The 15,321-nt window shown below is 51.1% G+C and overlaps 1 protein-coding gene across 3 annotated transcripts; it reads right to left on the bottom strand.

Annotated features, from left to right (window-relative positions):
* Window positions 1-1,093: 1,093 nt before the first annotated feature.
* On the bottom strand, window positions 1,094-14,843 carry nr2c2ap (nuclear receptor 2C2-associated protein). 3 transcript variants are annotated; one of them, XM_070860749.1, is made up of 5 exons: window positions 14,765-14,843; window positions 12,404-12,494; window positions 6,213-6,318; window positions 2,602-2,685; window positions 1,094-1,484 (listed from the first exon to the last, which is right to left on the bottom strand). In XM_070860749.1, exons 1-5 carry the CDS (start codon window positions 14,800-14,802, stop codon window positions 1,447-1,449), a joined length of 357 nt encoding a protein of 118 aa, XP_070716850.1. In that variant the 5' UTR covers window positions 14,803-14,843; the 3' UTR covers window positions 1,094-1,446. The 3 variants fall into 3 exon arrangements, with proteins under 3 accessions (XP_070716850.1, XP_070716849.1, XP_070716851.1); XM_070860748.1 differs by having other exon boundaries at window positions 1,094-1,486; window positions 2,618-2,685; XM_070860750.1 differs by having other exon boundaries at window positions 1,094-1,487; window positions 2,621-2,685.
* Window positions 14,844-15,321: the final 478 nt, after the last annotated feature.

Genomic DNA, 15,321 nt, shown 5'->3' with positions numbered 1-15,321 from the left:
GAAGAAATTCCTCCTCATCTCAGTTCTAAATGGCCGACCCCTTATCCTGAGACTGTGACCCCTGGTTCTGGACTCCCCAGCTCGGGGGAAACATCCTCCCAGCATCTACCCTATAAGAATTTTATAGATTTTGATGAGATCATTGCTCATTCTTCTAAATTCTAGGGAATATCGGCCTAATCTCCTCAATCTCAGAGGACAATCCCCCCATCCCAGGAATCAGCCTAGAGAACCTTCGTTGCACTCCCTCCACATTAAGTATATTCTTCCTTAGGCAAGGAAACCAGAACTGTGCACAATACTCCAGGTGTGGTAAGACTTTTTGACTCTTGTACGCCAATCCTTTGTGAGCCAAAGTAGTTATAATGAGAAAGGATAGACGGTTAATCCCCAAGTCTCAGTGGGCTGAGCAATAAGGAAAGGTTATAAACTCTTCAGTCTGAAAGGAGGCAATTAAGAATGGACTTTGATAGAGATATACAGGATACCCCAGAGCCTTGTACACCATGAAGCAACAACAGGGAGTTCTCCAGTCTCTTGACCAACATTTCTCATCGAACAATAAACTAGATTTAGGACATCGTTATTAATCTCATTGCTGTTTGTGGGACATTGCTGCCCCAGTATGTCTGCCTACATAACAACGATCACTGCTGGTATATTATAATAACATTCTGAGAGGCTTTGATAGAGTATATGGGGAGAAACGGTTTCCATTGGCAGGCGGCCCGGTAACCAGAGGACACAGATTTAAAGTCATTGGCAAAAGAACCAGAGAAGGAGATGAGGAAACGTAATTTTTTTTTAACTCAGCGAGTTGTTGTGATCGGGAACACGCTGCCTGAAAGGGCGGTGGGAGCAGATTCAATAGTAACTTTCAAACGGGACTTGGATAAATACTTGAAGGGGGAAAATGTGCCGGGCTGTGGGGAAAGAGCGGGGGGGAGTGAGACTGATTGGATCGCTCTGTCAAAGCACAGGCACAGGCATGATGGGCCGAATGGCCTCCTGTGCTATGTGATTCTATTCTATGACCCTACACCGTACTCCAAAAGTAAATTAATTTGTGAACACATCAGATGTGGAAAAAATGTAATAAAAATGTGTGCTACTTTATTTTTTTTTAAAATACCATTAATCCAGCCATTTTTTCTCCATCTTTATCAGACATAGTCTTTTCCCCTTCTCATTGATCCAAGGCAAGTTTCAGTATTGATTAGCCAAACAGCGAAAACCAGGCAAAGCATCAGGCTAGAGTTTATGGCTCATGAGGCACTGATACAGTGTGATCGGGGCACCCCAATATCCGGCTGGTTTTTGGTCCATTGCTTAGTTCTCCTGGCCGCGTGTGTAATCTGATGCGTCACAACAATTTCTCACCAAGAACATCAAGATGATAGAGAACAATTCTTCCAAAGAAGTCCGTGCTTTTCTCAAATATGACTTTTAGTTTGTCGGCGATGGATACCTCTTGGATGGAGAATCTGTGAGTCGCAGGTTAAGGAAGAAGAGTGTGATTTATTTGACGAAGAACAATTTATAGAGAACCCACTCCCAGCGTCCATAAATGCAAACATTCACCATTAAAGAGCACTCCTGGAGCACTGCTGATGGACCAGTGGATAAAGGTGCTGTCCATTGTTAAACCCATCCACACAGCCCATCATTCAGTCCCCAGTCTGGGCTGAATTTGCTCAGTTGGGCAGCAGCTGGCCCGGGGCGAGAGGGTCGGACAAGAATAAACCAGGCTCTCTCTCTCCTTACCCCCACTCACCCCGCTTAATTCCCCCATAGCAGGAAAGTGCCGTGTGTGAACGTAAGGTGAGAATGGGATTGGGCGCTGCTGTGATGCTTCCATGGTCAAATAGCATGCACTACACTCAATGTCTGGATAGGTGCATGAAAAATGGCTATTTGGGTGTGGTACCAGGTGCGGGAGTGGGAGGGGTTTGTGGGGATAGCAATCCATTCCATTGATTTGACAATGCTAAACATCGACAGCACTGAATACAATAAGCAGTCATCCAAGATGTGGTTTGCTTCCGTTTGGTGCAATGCCCGTTGTTTTGGCAATGCATTGCATTGCGGTGTAGCCGAGACTGGGAGCTTGCTGTGCAGGATAGGATATGGCATCCTTCAGCTCTGTGGCACCACATATTCAGAGCGCCAACTGGGCTGCCACTGCCGTTTAGAACAACGCTCCATGTCCCCCCCCCACCCCATCAAGGTTTTTTTTCAGTGCGTGGCCCATTGCAAGCATGGCCTACTCCTGCTATTTCTTCTGTTAGATCGTAAGAATTAGGAGCAGGAGTCGGCCATTCGGCCCCTCGAGCCTGCTCCGCCATTCAATAAGATCATGGCTGATTTTTGACCTCAACTCCACTTTCCCGCCCGATCCCCATATCCCTCGATTCCCTTCGAGTCTAAATATCCATCGATCTGAGCCTTGAATATACTCAACGACTCAGCATCCATAGCCCTCTGGGGGAGAGAATTCCAAAGATTTACAACCCTCTGAGTGAAGAAATCTCTCCTCATCTCAGTCCGAAATGGCCAACCCCTTGTGTTCTTATGTGCAAAAGGAACCGATTGCGGATTCACACTCTCTGAAGGATATCTGCAGGCGGTTGGTGTCTTCAGGGTAGAAATCAGTTATTTTCACCAAATCGGCTCCCTTCCTGCCACCTAAGAGAAAAGATAAATAACTTCAGTCCTGGAGCTATTTCCAACATGAGCAAGACCATGGCAAACCGTGAGACCTGTTGGGTTTCAAGTCACAGAGGAAAGACAAAACCAAACTTTATCAGCCCAAGTTCACAAAGCTTGGGTTGCTCACATCTATTGGCATCAATATTTCTCACTCTCTGGTGTGCCCTGTTTCAATCTCCGGGACCTGAAGATTTGGAAAGGGCTGATTTTAGCGTTGTTGTCTCACTGATGGATAAATCCCAAGTTATTCTCAACAACTTCCTGTACGGGTATTAGTGGCTCAGTGGGCAGCACCCTCGCCTCCGAGTCAGAAGGTTGTGGGTTCGAGTCCCACTCCAGGGACTTGCGCACAAAAATCCAGGCTGACCCTCCCAGTGCAGTACTGAGGGAGTGCGCACTGTTGGAGGGATGGTGCTGAGAGAGCCCCGCACTGTCGGAGGGGCGGTACTGAGGGAGCCCCGCACTGTCGGAGGGACGGTACTGAGGGAGCGCCGCACTGTCGGAGGGACGGTACTGAGGGAGCGCCGCACTGTCGGAGGGGCGGTACTGAGGGAGTGCCACACTGTCGGAGGGGCAGTACTGAGGGAGTGCCGCACTGTCGGAGGGGCAGTACTGAGGGAGTGCCGCACTGTCGGAGGGGCAGTACTGAGGGAGCGCCGCACTGTCGGAGGGGCAGTACTGAGGGAGCGCCGCACTGTCGGAGGGGCGGTACTGAGGGAGCGCCGCACTGTCGGAGGGGCGGTACTGAGGGAGCGCCGCACTGTCGGAGGGGCGGTACTGAGGGAGCGCCGCGCTGTCGGAGGGACGGTACTGAGGGAGTGCCACACTGTCGGAGGGGCGGTACTGAGGGAGTGCCGCACTGTCGGAGGGGCAGTACTGAGGGAGCGCCGCACTGTCGGAGGGGCGGTACTGAGGGAGCGCCGCACTGTCGGAGGGGCGGTACTGAGGGAGCGCCGCACTGTCGGAGGGGCGGTACTGAGGGAGCGCCGCACTGTCGGAGGGGCGGTACTGAGGGAGCGCCGCACTGTCGGAGGGGCGGTACTGAGGGAGCGCCGCACTGTCGGAGGGGCGGTACTGAGGGAGCGCCGCACTGTCGGAGGGGCGGTACTGAGGGAGCGCCGCACTGTCGGAGGGGCGGTACTGAGGGAGCGCCGCACTGTCGGAGGGGCGGTACTGAGGGAGCGCCGCACTGTCGGAGGGGCGGTACTGAGGGAGCGCCGCACTGTCGGAGGGGCGGTACTGAGGGAGCGCCGCGCTGTCGGAGGGGCGGTACTGAGGGAGCGCCGCGCTGTCGGAGGGGCGGTACTGAGGGAGCGCCGCGCTGTCGGAGGGGCGGTACTGAGGGAGCGCCGCGCTGTCGGAGGGGCGGTACTGAGGGAGCGCCGCGCTGTCGGAGGGGCGGTACTGAGGGAGCGCCGCGCTGTCGGAGGGGCGGTACTGAGGGAGCGCCGCGCTGTCGGAGGGGCGGTACTGAGGGAGCGCCGCGCTGTCGGAGGGGCGGTACTGAGGGAGTGTCGGAGGGGCGGTACTGAGGGAGTGTCGGAGGGGCAGTACTGAGGGAGTGTCGGAGGGGCGGTGCTGAGGGAGCCCCGCACTGTCGGAGGGGCAGTGCTGAGGGAGCCCCGCACTGTCGGAGGGGCAGTCTTTCCAATGAGATGTTAAACTGAAGCCCTCTCAGGTCGCTGTAGAAGATCCCAGGGCACTATTTCGAAGAAAAGCAGGGGAGTTATCCCCGGTGATCTGGGTCAATATTTATTCCTCAATCAACATAACAAAAAACAGATTATTTGGTCATTATCACGTTGCTGTTTGTGGGAGCTAGCTGTGCACAAATTGGCTGCCGTGTTTCCTACATTACAACAGTGACTGCACTCCAAAAGTACTTCATTCGTTGTAAAGCGTGTTGAGATGTCCAGTGATCATGATAGGTGCTATAGAAGTGCAAGTCTTTCTTTTTTAACGGGGACAGGGATTTAAACTTTAGACGCAGTGTCTGAGGCTCCATGCAATTAAGCTTGGATACTGACCTCGAGTAAGACGGGAGATGCTACCCATGGCCCTGCGTTGCCATTCACGCTATCTGGCTGCTTCTAATTGGCATCATTAAAACACAAAACAGAAGAGTGGCAGACACCAACCTGGCATCGCCCTTTCGAACATTTAAGACTGGGCCTCTTCCGATAGCGCAGTTGACGAATTCAGGGTGGAAATGAGCCATAGAATCTTACAGCACGCAAGGAGGCCACTTGGCCCATCTTGTCTGTGCTGGGTCTTTGAATACAATTAGTCCTACATTCTCTCCAGCTCTTCCGTAGCCCTGAAATTTGGGCTTTTCAAGTATTGATCCAATTCCCATTTTGAAAGTTACTATTGAATCTGCTTCGAACGCCATTTCAGCCAGTTCCCGATCGTAACAATGCACTACTTTCCTGTAATCTCACTCATGGTTCTTTTGAAGAACCGACATAAGAATATAAGAAATAAGAGCAGGAGTTGGCCATTTGGCCCCTCGAGCCTGCTCCACCATTCAATAAGATCATGGCTGATCTGATCATGGACTCAGCTCCACTTCCCCGCCCGCTCCCCATAACCCTTCACTCCCTTATCGCTCAAAAATCTGTCTATCTCCACCTTAAATATATTCAATGACCCAGCCTCCACAGCTCTCTGGGGCAGAGAATTCCACAGATTTACAACCCTCACAGAAGAAATTCCTCCTCGTCTCAGTTTTAAATGAGCGACCCCTTATTCCGAAACTATGCCCCTAGTTCTAGATTCCCCCACGACGGGAAACATCCTCTCTGCATCTACCCTGTCGAGCCCCCTCATTATCTTATATGTTTCAATAAGATCACCTCTCATTCTTCTAAACTCCAATGAGTATAGGTCCAACCTGCTCAATCTTTCTTTATAAGACAACCCCTTCATCTCAGGAATCAACCTAGTGAACCTTCTCTGAACTGCCTCCAATACAAGTATATTTCTCCTTAAATACAGAGACCTAAATTGTACGCAGTACTCCAGGTGTGGCCTCACCAATACCCTGTACAGTTGTAGCAGGACTTCTCTGCTTTTATACTCCATCCCCCTTGCAATAAAGGCCAACATACCATTGGCCTTCCCAATTACTTGCTGAACCTGCATACTGACTTTTTGTGTTTCACTTACAAGGACCCCCAGGTCCCTCTGTACTGCAGCATCCTGCAGTCTCTCTTCATTTAAATAATCATTTGCTTTTTTATTCTTCCTACAAGGACCCTGGACAGTCCATGGTTCAATCCCTTGATGTGAGCCAGGGTGGAGAAGGGGGTCACCGTACTTGGTCTCAGTAACTCTGGGCTAAAGAGTGGGGATGGTTGGGTGGGTGCAGGGGGAGAGATAAGTCGGGGTCACTGCTCATTGGTTGGAATGTGTGCTTGCGCGAGGACGTCAGGCGATGGCAGTACTGGGTGCGGTTGTGCGGGAGAGTGGGGAATGTTACTCATGGTTCAGTCTGCATTTACCTTCGAGCCTGCACGCTCTACCTGTAAATCCACCTTGGAACTGGAGCAGCAATTCAGTCACCTTTACAGACTGAGGGAACTCGAGTATCACCCACTGGGCAGATCCCTGAAATGTGGGGAGGAAAACACAGTAAGGATCATGGTAAGTACATAGAAACGCAGGCTATGGGCGAAAACACACTCAATCACTCACACACTCACTCACACCCTGGTAATAAAAAAACAAACATGCACAGCAGGTCAGTTAGATTCTGAAAGAGCAAGATAAGGGAATGATTCAGAGCTGGTAAAGAACACATCAGTTAAAGAAAGACTTGCATATAGCGCCTTTCATGTCTTCAGGACCTCCCAAAGCACTTCACGGCCAATAACGTATTTTTGAAGTGTTGTAATGTAGGAAACGTGGCAGTTAATTTGCGCACAGCAAGCTCCCACAAACGGCAATCTGAATGACCAGAGAATCTGTTTTTGTTATATTGGTTGAATAATAGATGTTGGACAGGACATTATTCTTCCAATAGTGCTGTGGGATCTTTAACGTCCACCTGAGAGCAGACGGGGCCTCGGTTTAACGTCCCAACCGAAGGACAGCACCTCCCACAGTGCAGTATCAGGCTAGATTTTCTACTCCAGTCTCCAGAGTGGGACTTGAACCCATGACCTGTAGGGTCAGCCGTGGCTCAATTGATAGCACGCTCGCCTCTGGGTCAGAAGGTTGTGGGCTCAAGGCCTCGTCTGCCCGCTTGGGTGGACATAAAAAATCCCAGGGCACTATTTCGAAGAAGAGCAGGGGAGTTCTCCCCGGTGTCCTGGGGCCAATATTTATCCCTCAATCAACATCACTAAAACAGATTATCCAGTCATTATCACATTGCTGTGTGTGGGAGCTTGCTGTGCACAAAGTGGCTGCTGCATTTCCTACATTACAACAGTGACTACACTTCAAAAGTACTTCATTGGCTGTGAAGCGCCTTGAGACGTCCAGTGGTCGTGAAAGGTGCTATATAAATGCAAGTCAGTCTTTCTTCTGACATTCTTTGCTAGCAGCAAGATCAACTTTTGTATCTGGCACAGGTTCGATGGGCCGAATGGCCTTCTGTGCCGTAATCATTCTGAGATTCTATGAGAGGCGTGCATGCTACCCATTGAGCCAAGGCTGTTCGAGCTGTCGGTTGGCCAGTTGAGCTACAGAACATTGGTGCAGCTAGGATTCGGGGGAGGGAGACAGGGAGGAAGAACATAAGAAATAGGAACAGGAGGAGGCCATTCAATAAGATCTGGTCTTGGCCTCAATTCCACTTCCCTGCCCGCTCCCCATAAGCCCTCGACTCCCTTATCATTCAAAAATTAAATCGGCGACCCCTTATTCTGAAACTATGCCCCCTAATTCTAGATTACCCCATGAGGGGAAACATCCTCTCAGAATTTACCTTGTCGAGCCCCCTCAGAATCTTATATGTTTCGATAAGATCACCTCTCATTCTTCTAAACTCCAATGAGTACAGGCCCAACCTTTCCTCAAAAGACAACCCCCTTCATCCCAGGAATCAACCAAGTGAACCTTCTCTGAATAGTCTCCAATACAAGTATATCCTTCCTTAAATACGGAGACCAATACCCTGTACAGTTGTAGCAGGACTTCTCTGCTTTTATACTCTATCCCCCTTGCAATAAAGGCCAACATTCTATTTGCTTTCCTGCATGCTAACGGTTTGTGTTTCATGTACAAGGACCCCAGATCACCAGAAGGAGGAATACATTTCCCGACTTGGAATATATATCTGCTGTTTGATCACAACAATTTGCTCAAGAGACTTAGAAGAATGTTGTGTTCCTGTTATTTATCTTTCAGTTTTCAATTCTGAGGAAGTCTTGCACCCTCCAAAACATCAAACCGTCTTTTCTCTTTACAGACAATCAGCATTCTCTATTATTTTAGTGACAGTGTCGCAATTGACAAAGTGAAGGATTTGCGTCCTTTAGTTAAGGTCTGAAGTTGGTCAAAGCTTAGCTGCTCTCTTGCGCCTCTCGGTGGCCGCCATGGGAGTTGCACTGATGAAGCTCAGGAGTCACAGTAATTTATTGCACAGAAGGAGGCCATTCGGCCCATCGTATCCGTGCCGGCCGACAAAGAGCTACCCAGCCTAATCCCACATTCCAGCTCTCGATCCGTAGCCCTGTGGGTTACGGCACTTCAAGGTCACATCCAAGTACTTTTTAAATGTGGTGAGGGTTTCTGCTTCAACCACCCTTTCAGGCCTGAGTTCCAGACCCCCACCACCCTCTGGGTGAAGAAAGTTCTCCTCAACTCCCCTCTAAACCTTCTAAAAATTACTTTAAATCTCCACCCCCTGGTTATTGACCCCTCTGCTAAGGGAAACAGGTTCTTACTGTCCATTCTATCCAGGCCCCTCATAACTGCAGTTGTACAGGGCCTTGGTGAAGCCTCACCTGAAGTATTGTGTGCAGTTTTGGTCTCCTAACCTGAGGAAGGACGTTCTTGCTATTGAGGGAGTGCAGCGAAGGTTCATCAGACTGATTCCCAGGATGGCAGGATTGACATATGGATTGACTGGGCCTGTATTCACTGGAATTTAGAAGAATGAGAGGGGATCTCATAGAAACACGTAAAATACTGACGGGATTGGACAAGTTAGATGCAGGAAGAATGTTCCCGATATTGGGGAAGTCCAGAACCAGGGGTCACAGTCTAAGGATAAGGGATAAGCCATTTAGGACTGAGATGAGGAGAAACTTCTTCACTCAGAGAATTGTGAACCTGTGGAATTCTCTACCACAGAAAGTTGTTGAGGCCAATTCACTAAATATATTCAAGTGGGAGTTAGATGTGACCCTTATGGCTAAAGGGATCAAGGGGTATGGAGAGAAAACAGGAATGGGGTACTGAAGTTGCATGATCAGCCATGATCACATTGAATGGTGGTGCAGGATCGAAGGGCCGAATGGCCTACTCCTGCACCTATTTTCTATGTTTCTATGTTTCATAAGAAATAGGAGCAGGAGTCGGCCATTCGGCTCCTTGAGCCTTCTCCGCTACTCAATAAGATCATGGCTGATCTGATCTTGGCCTCAACTCCACTTCCCCGCCCGCTCCCCATAACCCTTGACTCCCCTATTGTTCAATAATCTGTCTATCTCCACCTTGAATATATTCAATGACCCAGCCTCCACAGCTCTCTGGGGCAGAGAATTCCAAAGATTTATGACCCTCAAAGAAATTCCTCCTCATCTCCTTCTTAAACGGGCGGCCCCTTATTCTGAGACTATGCTCCCTAGTTCTAGATTCCCCCATGACAGGAAACATCCTCTCTGCATCTACCCTGTCAAGCCCCCTCAGAATCTTATATGTTTCAATAAGATCACCTCTCATTCTTCTAAACTCCAATGAGTATAGGCCCAACCTGCTCAACCTTTCCTCATAAGACAATCCCTTCATCCCAGGTATCGACCGAGTGAACCTTCTCTGAACTGCCTCCATTGCAAGTATATCCCTCCTTAAATACGGAGACCAATATTATGGATGCGACTGCTGCCAACAAACAGGAAGCAGACTGCGCATGTGTGCTGCCGGTTTGTCATGGGGGGGGGGTGGGGGGGAGGGGACTGGGTTGGGGGGAGCGGGTTGCGGGGGATAAATGCTCAGTGTGGGGAAAAAAAAGAATCTTCGGGTTCCAGATGAATGTGCAGTGTGCTTCTGCGCAGATTCCGGTCATTGGCAGGAGAGTCAGAGCAGAGAAGGAGGCCATTCGGCCCATCGTGCCTGTGTGACAGAGCCATCCATTTAGACCCACACCCGCTGTGCTTTTCGAACATAAGAGCATAAGAATTAGGAGCAGGAATCGGCCATTTAGATGATCTGAGCTTTTCCCATAGCTCTGCAAATGTTTCCTTTTTAAGTAGGGATCCAATTCCCGTTTGAAAGTTACTATTGAATCTGCTCCCACCGCTCTTTCAGGCAGCGCATTCTGGGTTAAAATTCATTTTGTTAAAAAAAATCTCATCCCACTCCGGCTTTTTTGCCAATCATTTTTAATCTGTGCCCTCTGGTTACCGACCCTCCTGCCCCTGGAAACCGTTAATCCCTATTTACTCTGCTGTCTCTGAGCCATACAGGAGGGCGGGTATTACTACCGTCCTGTAGACTATAAGCTTGGTGCCAGATTTGAGGGCCTGATCTTCGAACACTCTCTTCCTCAGGCGTCCTCGATCAGGCCAACATCCCCAGCATCGAAGCACTGACCACACTCGACCAGCTCCGCTGGGCGGCCACATTGTCCGCATGCCCGACACAAACTCCCAAAGCAAGCGCTCTAATCGGAACTCCTACTCGGCAAGTGAGCCTCAGGTGGGCAGAGGAAACGTTACAAGGACACCCTCAAAGCCTCCCTGATAAAGTGCAACATCCCCACCGACACCTGGGAGTCCCTGGCCAAAGACCGCCCTAAGTGGAGGAAGTGCATCCGGGAGGGCGCTGAGCACCTCGAGTCTTGTTACCGAGAGTATGCAGAAACCAAGCGCAGGCAGCGGAAGGAGCGTGCAGCAAACCAGTCCCACCCTCCCTTTCCTCCAACCACTGTCTGTCCCACCTGTGACAGAGACTGTAATTCCCGTATTGGACTGTTCAGTCACCTGAGAACTCATTTTTAGAGTGGAAGCGAGTCTTCCTCGATTCCGAGGGACTGCCTATGATGATGATGATGATGATTTACTCGACCAGAACCCCATATCATTTTGAACATAAGAAATAGGAGCAGGAGTCAGCCATTTGGCCCCTTGAGCCTGCTCCGCCATTCAATATCATAGCTGATCTGATCTTGGACTCAACTCCACTTCCCTGCCCGCTCCCCATAATCCTTGACACCTATAGTTCAAAAATCTGTCTATCTCCACCTTAAATATATTCAATGACCCAGCCTCCACAGCTCTCAGGGGCAGAGAATTCCAAAGATTCACGACCCTCTGAGAGAAGAAATTCCTCCTCAACTCTGTCTTAAATGGGCGAACACCTTTATTAAATCTCCCTTCATCATTCTCTGCGCCGAGGAGATGTGTCGCATGGGACATACAAATAAAAGGGGAAGGAGAAATCAGGAGTGAGTGATACATTCGGAATAAAAACCAGCATCATAAAGATTCGCTTTAGTTCTTCCGATAGCAGGGAGCTCGCAGGTTTGATCCGAGGGATAATTTGGCTCCACACTGCCGGGTCAGGGAAAAAACAGCCAAAGTCCCTGCTCACAATCGTAATTCATTGATCCCTGCTGCAAAATGGATATCAGACAAGGATACGTCGTCTCCGAACACTCAAATACACTGCTTATGATCACAGAATAGCCTCATGTACAAGGTATGTGGAACTGCATCTGACCAAGAGAACTGCCATCTCCATTTACACCCTCTCCAGACTCATCTTGTTTCTTAACTTGTCCCATTACCATCTCCTTTTGCCTTGCACCATAATCCCATCTCCCTAATCTCTCCTGCCTTCCACCCGATCACATACCTTCCCTTCTGCTCTTTCCTCCTCCCCCCTCCCACCCCCACTTTCCCTGACCCAACACATGCTTAAAAACCTGTTAAATTTCTAACTTTTTCCAGTTCTGACGAAGGGTCACAGACCTGAAACGTTAACTCTATAGTTTCTCTATCCACAGATGCTGCCCGACCTGCTGAGTGTTTCGAGCATTTTGTGTTTTTATTCCAGATTCCAGCCTCCGCAGTATTTTGCTTTTGTGTTGTGTGAAAGGAGACAACGCGGTCAGGAGAGGATGGAACAGGACTGACCCATCCAGGGGTCAAGAACCAGGGTCATAGATTTAAAGTAATTGGTAGGAGGTTTAGAAGGGATTTGAGGGGAACCTTTTTGCCCAGAGAGTTGTGGGGGTCTGGAACTCACTGCCTGAAAGGGTGGGAGAGGTAGAAACCCTCACATTTTAAAAATGCTTGGATGTGCACAAAGTGCTGTAACCTACAGACCTAGAGCTGGAAAGTGGGATTAGGCTGGGTAGCTCTTTGTCGGCCGAAATGGCCACCTTTCGTGCTGTAAATTTCTATGATTCCATGATAAATGCAAACCATTTTGTCTTTTCTTTGAAGTTAACTATCAACAGCGAGGCAATGTAAAACAGCTCCCTCGATCCCATCTCTTCCCAGTCTGTCCAAGTTATTACCTGGTCAGAGTTCCAGCAGGTCTCCTCATTTCGGTCAAACAAGAACTTCTTTCCAAATAGCTTCACATCACGGTTCAGGACAGAACTCACCCTGTGAAGAAAGAATGGAACACAGGCTTGACAACATGATCAGAAAAGAACTTGCATTTCTATAGCGCCTTGCACGATCTCAGGACGTCCCAATGCACTTTACAGTCAATGAAGTACTTTTGGAGTGTGGTCACTGTTGTAATGTGGGAAACACAGGAACCAATTTGGGCACAGCAAGATCCCACACACAGCAATGTGATAATGACCAGGTAATCTGTTTATACACACTGTGCATGATCAGCCCCCATCACCCATAGCAACAGCACGGACCCCTCCCCATAGCAACAGCACGGACGCCTCCTCATAGCAACCACATGGACCCCCTCCCCATAGCAACCACATGGACCCCTCCCCATACCAACAGCATGGACCACCCCATAACAGCACGGACCCCTCCCCATAGCAACCGCATGGACCCCTCCCCATAGCAACCGCATGGACCCCTCCCCATAGCAACCGCATGGACCCCTCCCCATAGCAACCGCATGGACCCCTCCCCATAGCAACAGCACGGACCCCTCCCCATAGCAACCGCATGGACCCCTCCCCATAGCAACCGCATGGACCCCTCCCCATAGCAACCGCATGGACCCCTCCCCATAGCAACAGCACGGACCCCTCCCCATAGCAACCGCATGGACCCCTCCCCATAGCAACCGCATGGACCCCTCCCCATAGCAACCGCATGGACCCCTCCCCATAGCAACCGCATGGACCCCTCCCCATAGCAACCGCATGGACCCCTCCCCATAGCAACCGCATGGACTCCTCCCCATAGCAACCGCATGGACTCCTCCCCATAGCAACCGCATGGACCCCTCCCCATAGCAACCGCATGGACCCCTCCCCATAGCAACCGCATGGACCCCTCCCCATAGCAACAGCACGGACCCCTCCCCATAGCAACCGCATGGACCCCTCCCCATAGCAACCGCATGGACCCCTCCCCATAGCAACCGCATGGACCCCTCCCCATAGCAACCGCATGGACCCCTCCCCATAGCAACAGCACGGACCCCTCCCCATAGCAACCGCATGGACCCCTCCCCATAGCAACCGCATGGACCCCTCCCCATAGCAACAGCACGGACCCCTCCCCATAGCAACCGCATGGACCCCTCCCCATAGCAACAGCACGGACCCCTCCCCATAGCAATCGCATGGACCCCTCCCCATAGCAACCGCATGGACCCCTCCCCATAGCAACCGCATGGACCCCTCCCCATAGCAACAGCACGGATCCCTCCCCATAGCAACCGCATGGACCCCTCCCCATAGCAACCGCATGGACCCCTCCCCATAGCAACCGCATGGACCCCTCCCCATAGCAACCGCATGGACCCCTCCCCATAGCAACCGCATGGACCCCTCCCCATAGCAACCGCATGGACCCCTCCCCATAGCAACCGCATGGACCCCTCCCCATAGCAACAGCACGGACCCCTCCCCATAGCAACAGCACGGACCCCTCCCCATAGCAACAGCACGGACCCCTCCCCATAGCAACCGCATGGACCCCTCCCCATAGCAACCGCATGGACCCCTCCCCATAGCAACAGCACGGACCCCTCCCCATAGCAACCGCATGGACCCCTCCCCATAGCAACCGCATGGACCCCTCCCCATAGCAACCGCATGGACCCCTCCCCATAGCAACCGCATGGACCCCTCCCCATAGCAACCGCATGGACCCCTCCCCATAGCAACCGCATGGACCCCTCCCCATAGCAACCGCATGGACCCCTCCCCATAGCAACCGCATGGACCCCTCCCCATAGCAACCGCATGGACCCCTCCCCATAGCAACCGCATGGACCCCTCCCCATAGCAACCGCACGGACCCCTCCCCATAGCAACCGCACGGACCCCTCCCCATAGCAACCGCACGGACCCCTCCCCATAGCAACCGCACGGACCCCTCCCCATAGCACAGATATCCCTCAGACGGGGTTTTTGTCCCAAACCCGCCCTCCATTATCCCTGAACCCCCCTCCCCCCCATCACTCTCTCCCGTCACCCCGCCTCCCCGGTAGCCCCTCCCCCCGCCCCCCTGGTACCCCATTCCCCCCCCGGTGCCCCCGCCCCCCCGGTACCCCATTCCCCCCCGGTACCCCCTCCCCCCACTCTCTCCCCGCCCCCCACTCTCTCCCCTCCCCCCACTCTCTCCCCTCCCCCCACTCTCTCCCCTCCCCTCCCCCCACTCTCCCCCGCCCCCCTGGTACCCCATTCCCCCTCTCCCCTGGTACCCCACTCTCTCCCCTCCCCCATCACCTGCTCCCGGTTTCCCCACAAATCACCGATCCCGCCATCCTGCCCTTCCCTTTGCGACACTTTGGGCGAAGCGCCGTAAAGCGGATTGTCGCTCCCGGGCCCTCCACGTGACCCTGTCAATCACCCCAGGCGCTGCGCAGCCGCATTCCCCTCCTGCATTCCTGCACATTAGTGATAGACTAAAAATTTCTATTTGCAATAATTTATTGCTGCTATGCTTCAATGCATATACATTTCTATTAAAAATATTTAGGGGGAGGATCTAAATAAACTAAATATTTTTAATAGAAATGTATATGCATTGAAGCATCGCAGCAATAAATTATTGCAAATAGAAGTTTTTATTAATAGAATACTTCTATTCTGCAGTTAAGCATGGCAAAGTAAAGCTATTTTATCAAAGGCACAAGAATATATTTATAGAGTGCCTTAATGCCTCCTCAAAACTTCCTAAAGCACCTCACGCCCAATAAATAAAAACACAGTAATTGTTGTTAAGGAGACGAGCATATCAGCCTCTTTGTGCACAGCAAGCTCCCACAAACAGCAATAAGTTA

The sequence above is a fragment of the Pristiophorus japonicus genome, chromosome 18, assembly GCF_044704955.1.
Source record: "Pristiophorus japonicus isolate sPriJap1 chromosome 18, sPriJap1.hap1, whole genome shotgun sequence".
In the NCBI taxonomy this organism is placed as follows: Eukaryota; Metazoa; Chordata; class Chondrichthyes; family Pristiophoridae; genus Pristiophorus; species Pristiophorus japonicus.
The sequence above is the reverse complement of the archived record's forward strand: the minus strand, read 5'-3'. Positions and strand labels throughout refer to the sequence as shown.

Bases quoted from the DNA above. Each gene is read 5' to 3' on its own strand.
- nr2c2ap (XM_070860748.1), bottom strand. From the start codon at position 14,802: ATGGCGGGATCGGTGATTTGTGGGGAAACCGGGAGCAG. The intron at 6,319-12,403 runs GTAATAACTTGG...CCCACATTTCAG, and splicing joins CCTGCTGGAACTCTGACCAG to GGATCTGCCCAGTGGGTGAT. The intron at 1,487-2,617 runs ATATCCTTCAGA...CCTGCGACTCAC, and splicing joins AAGACACCAACCGCCTGCAG to AGATTCTCCATCCAAGAGGT.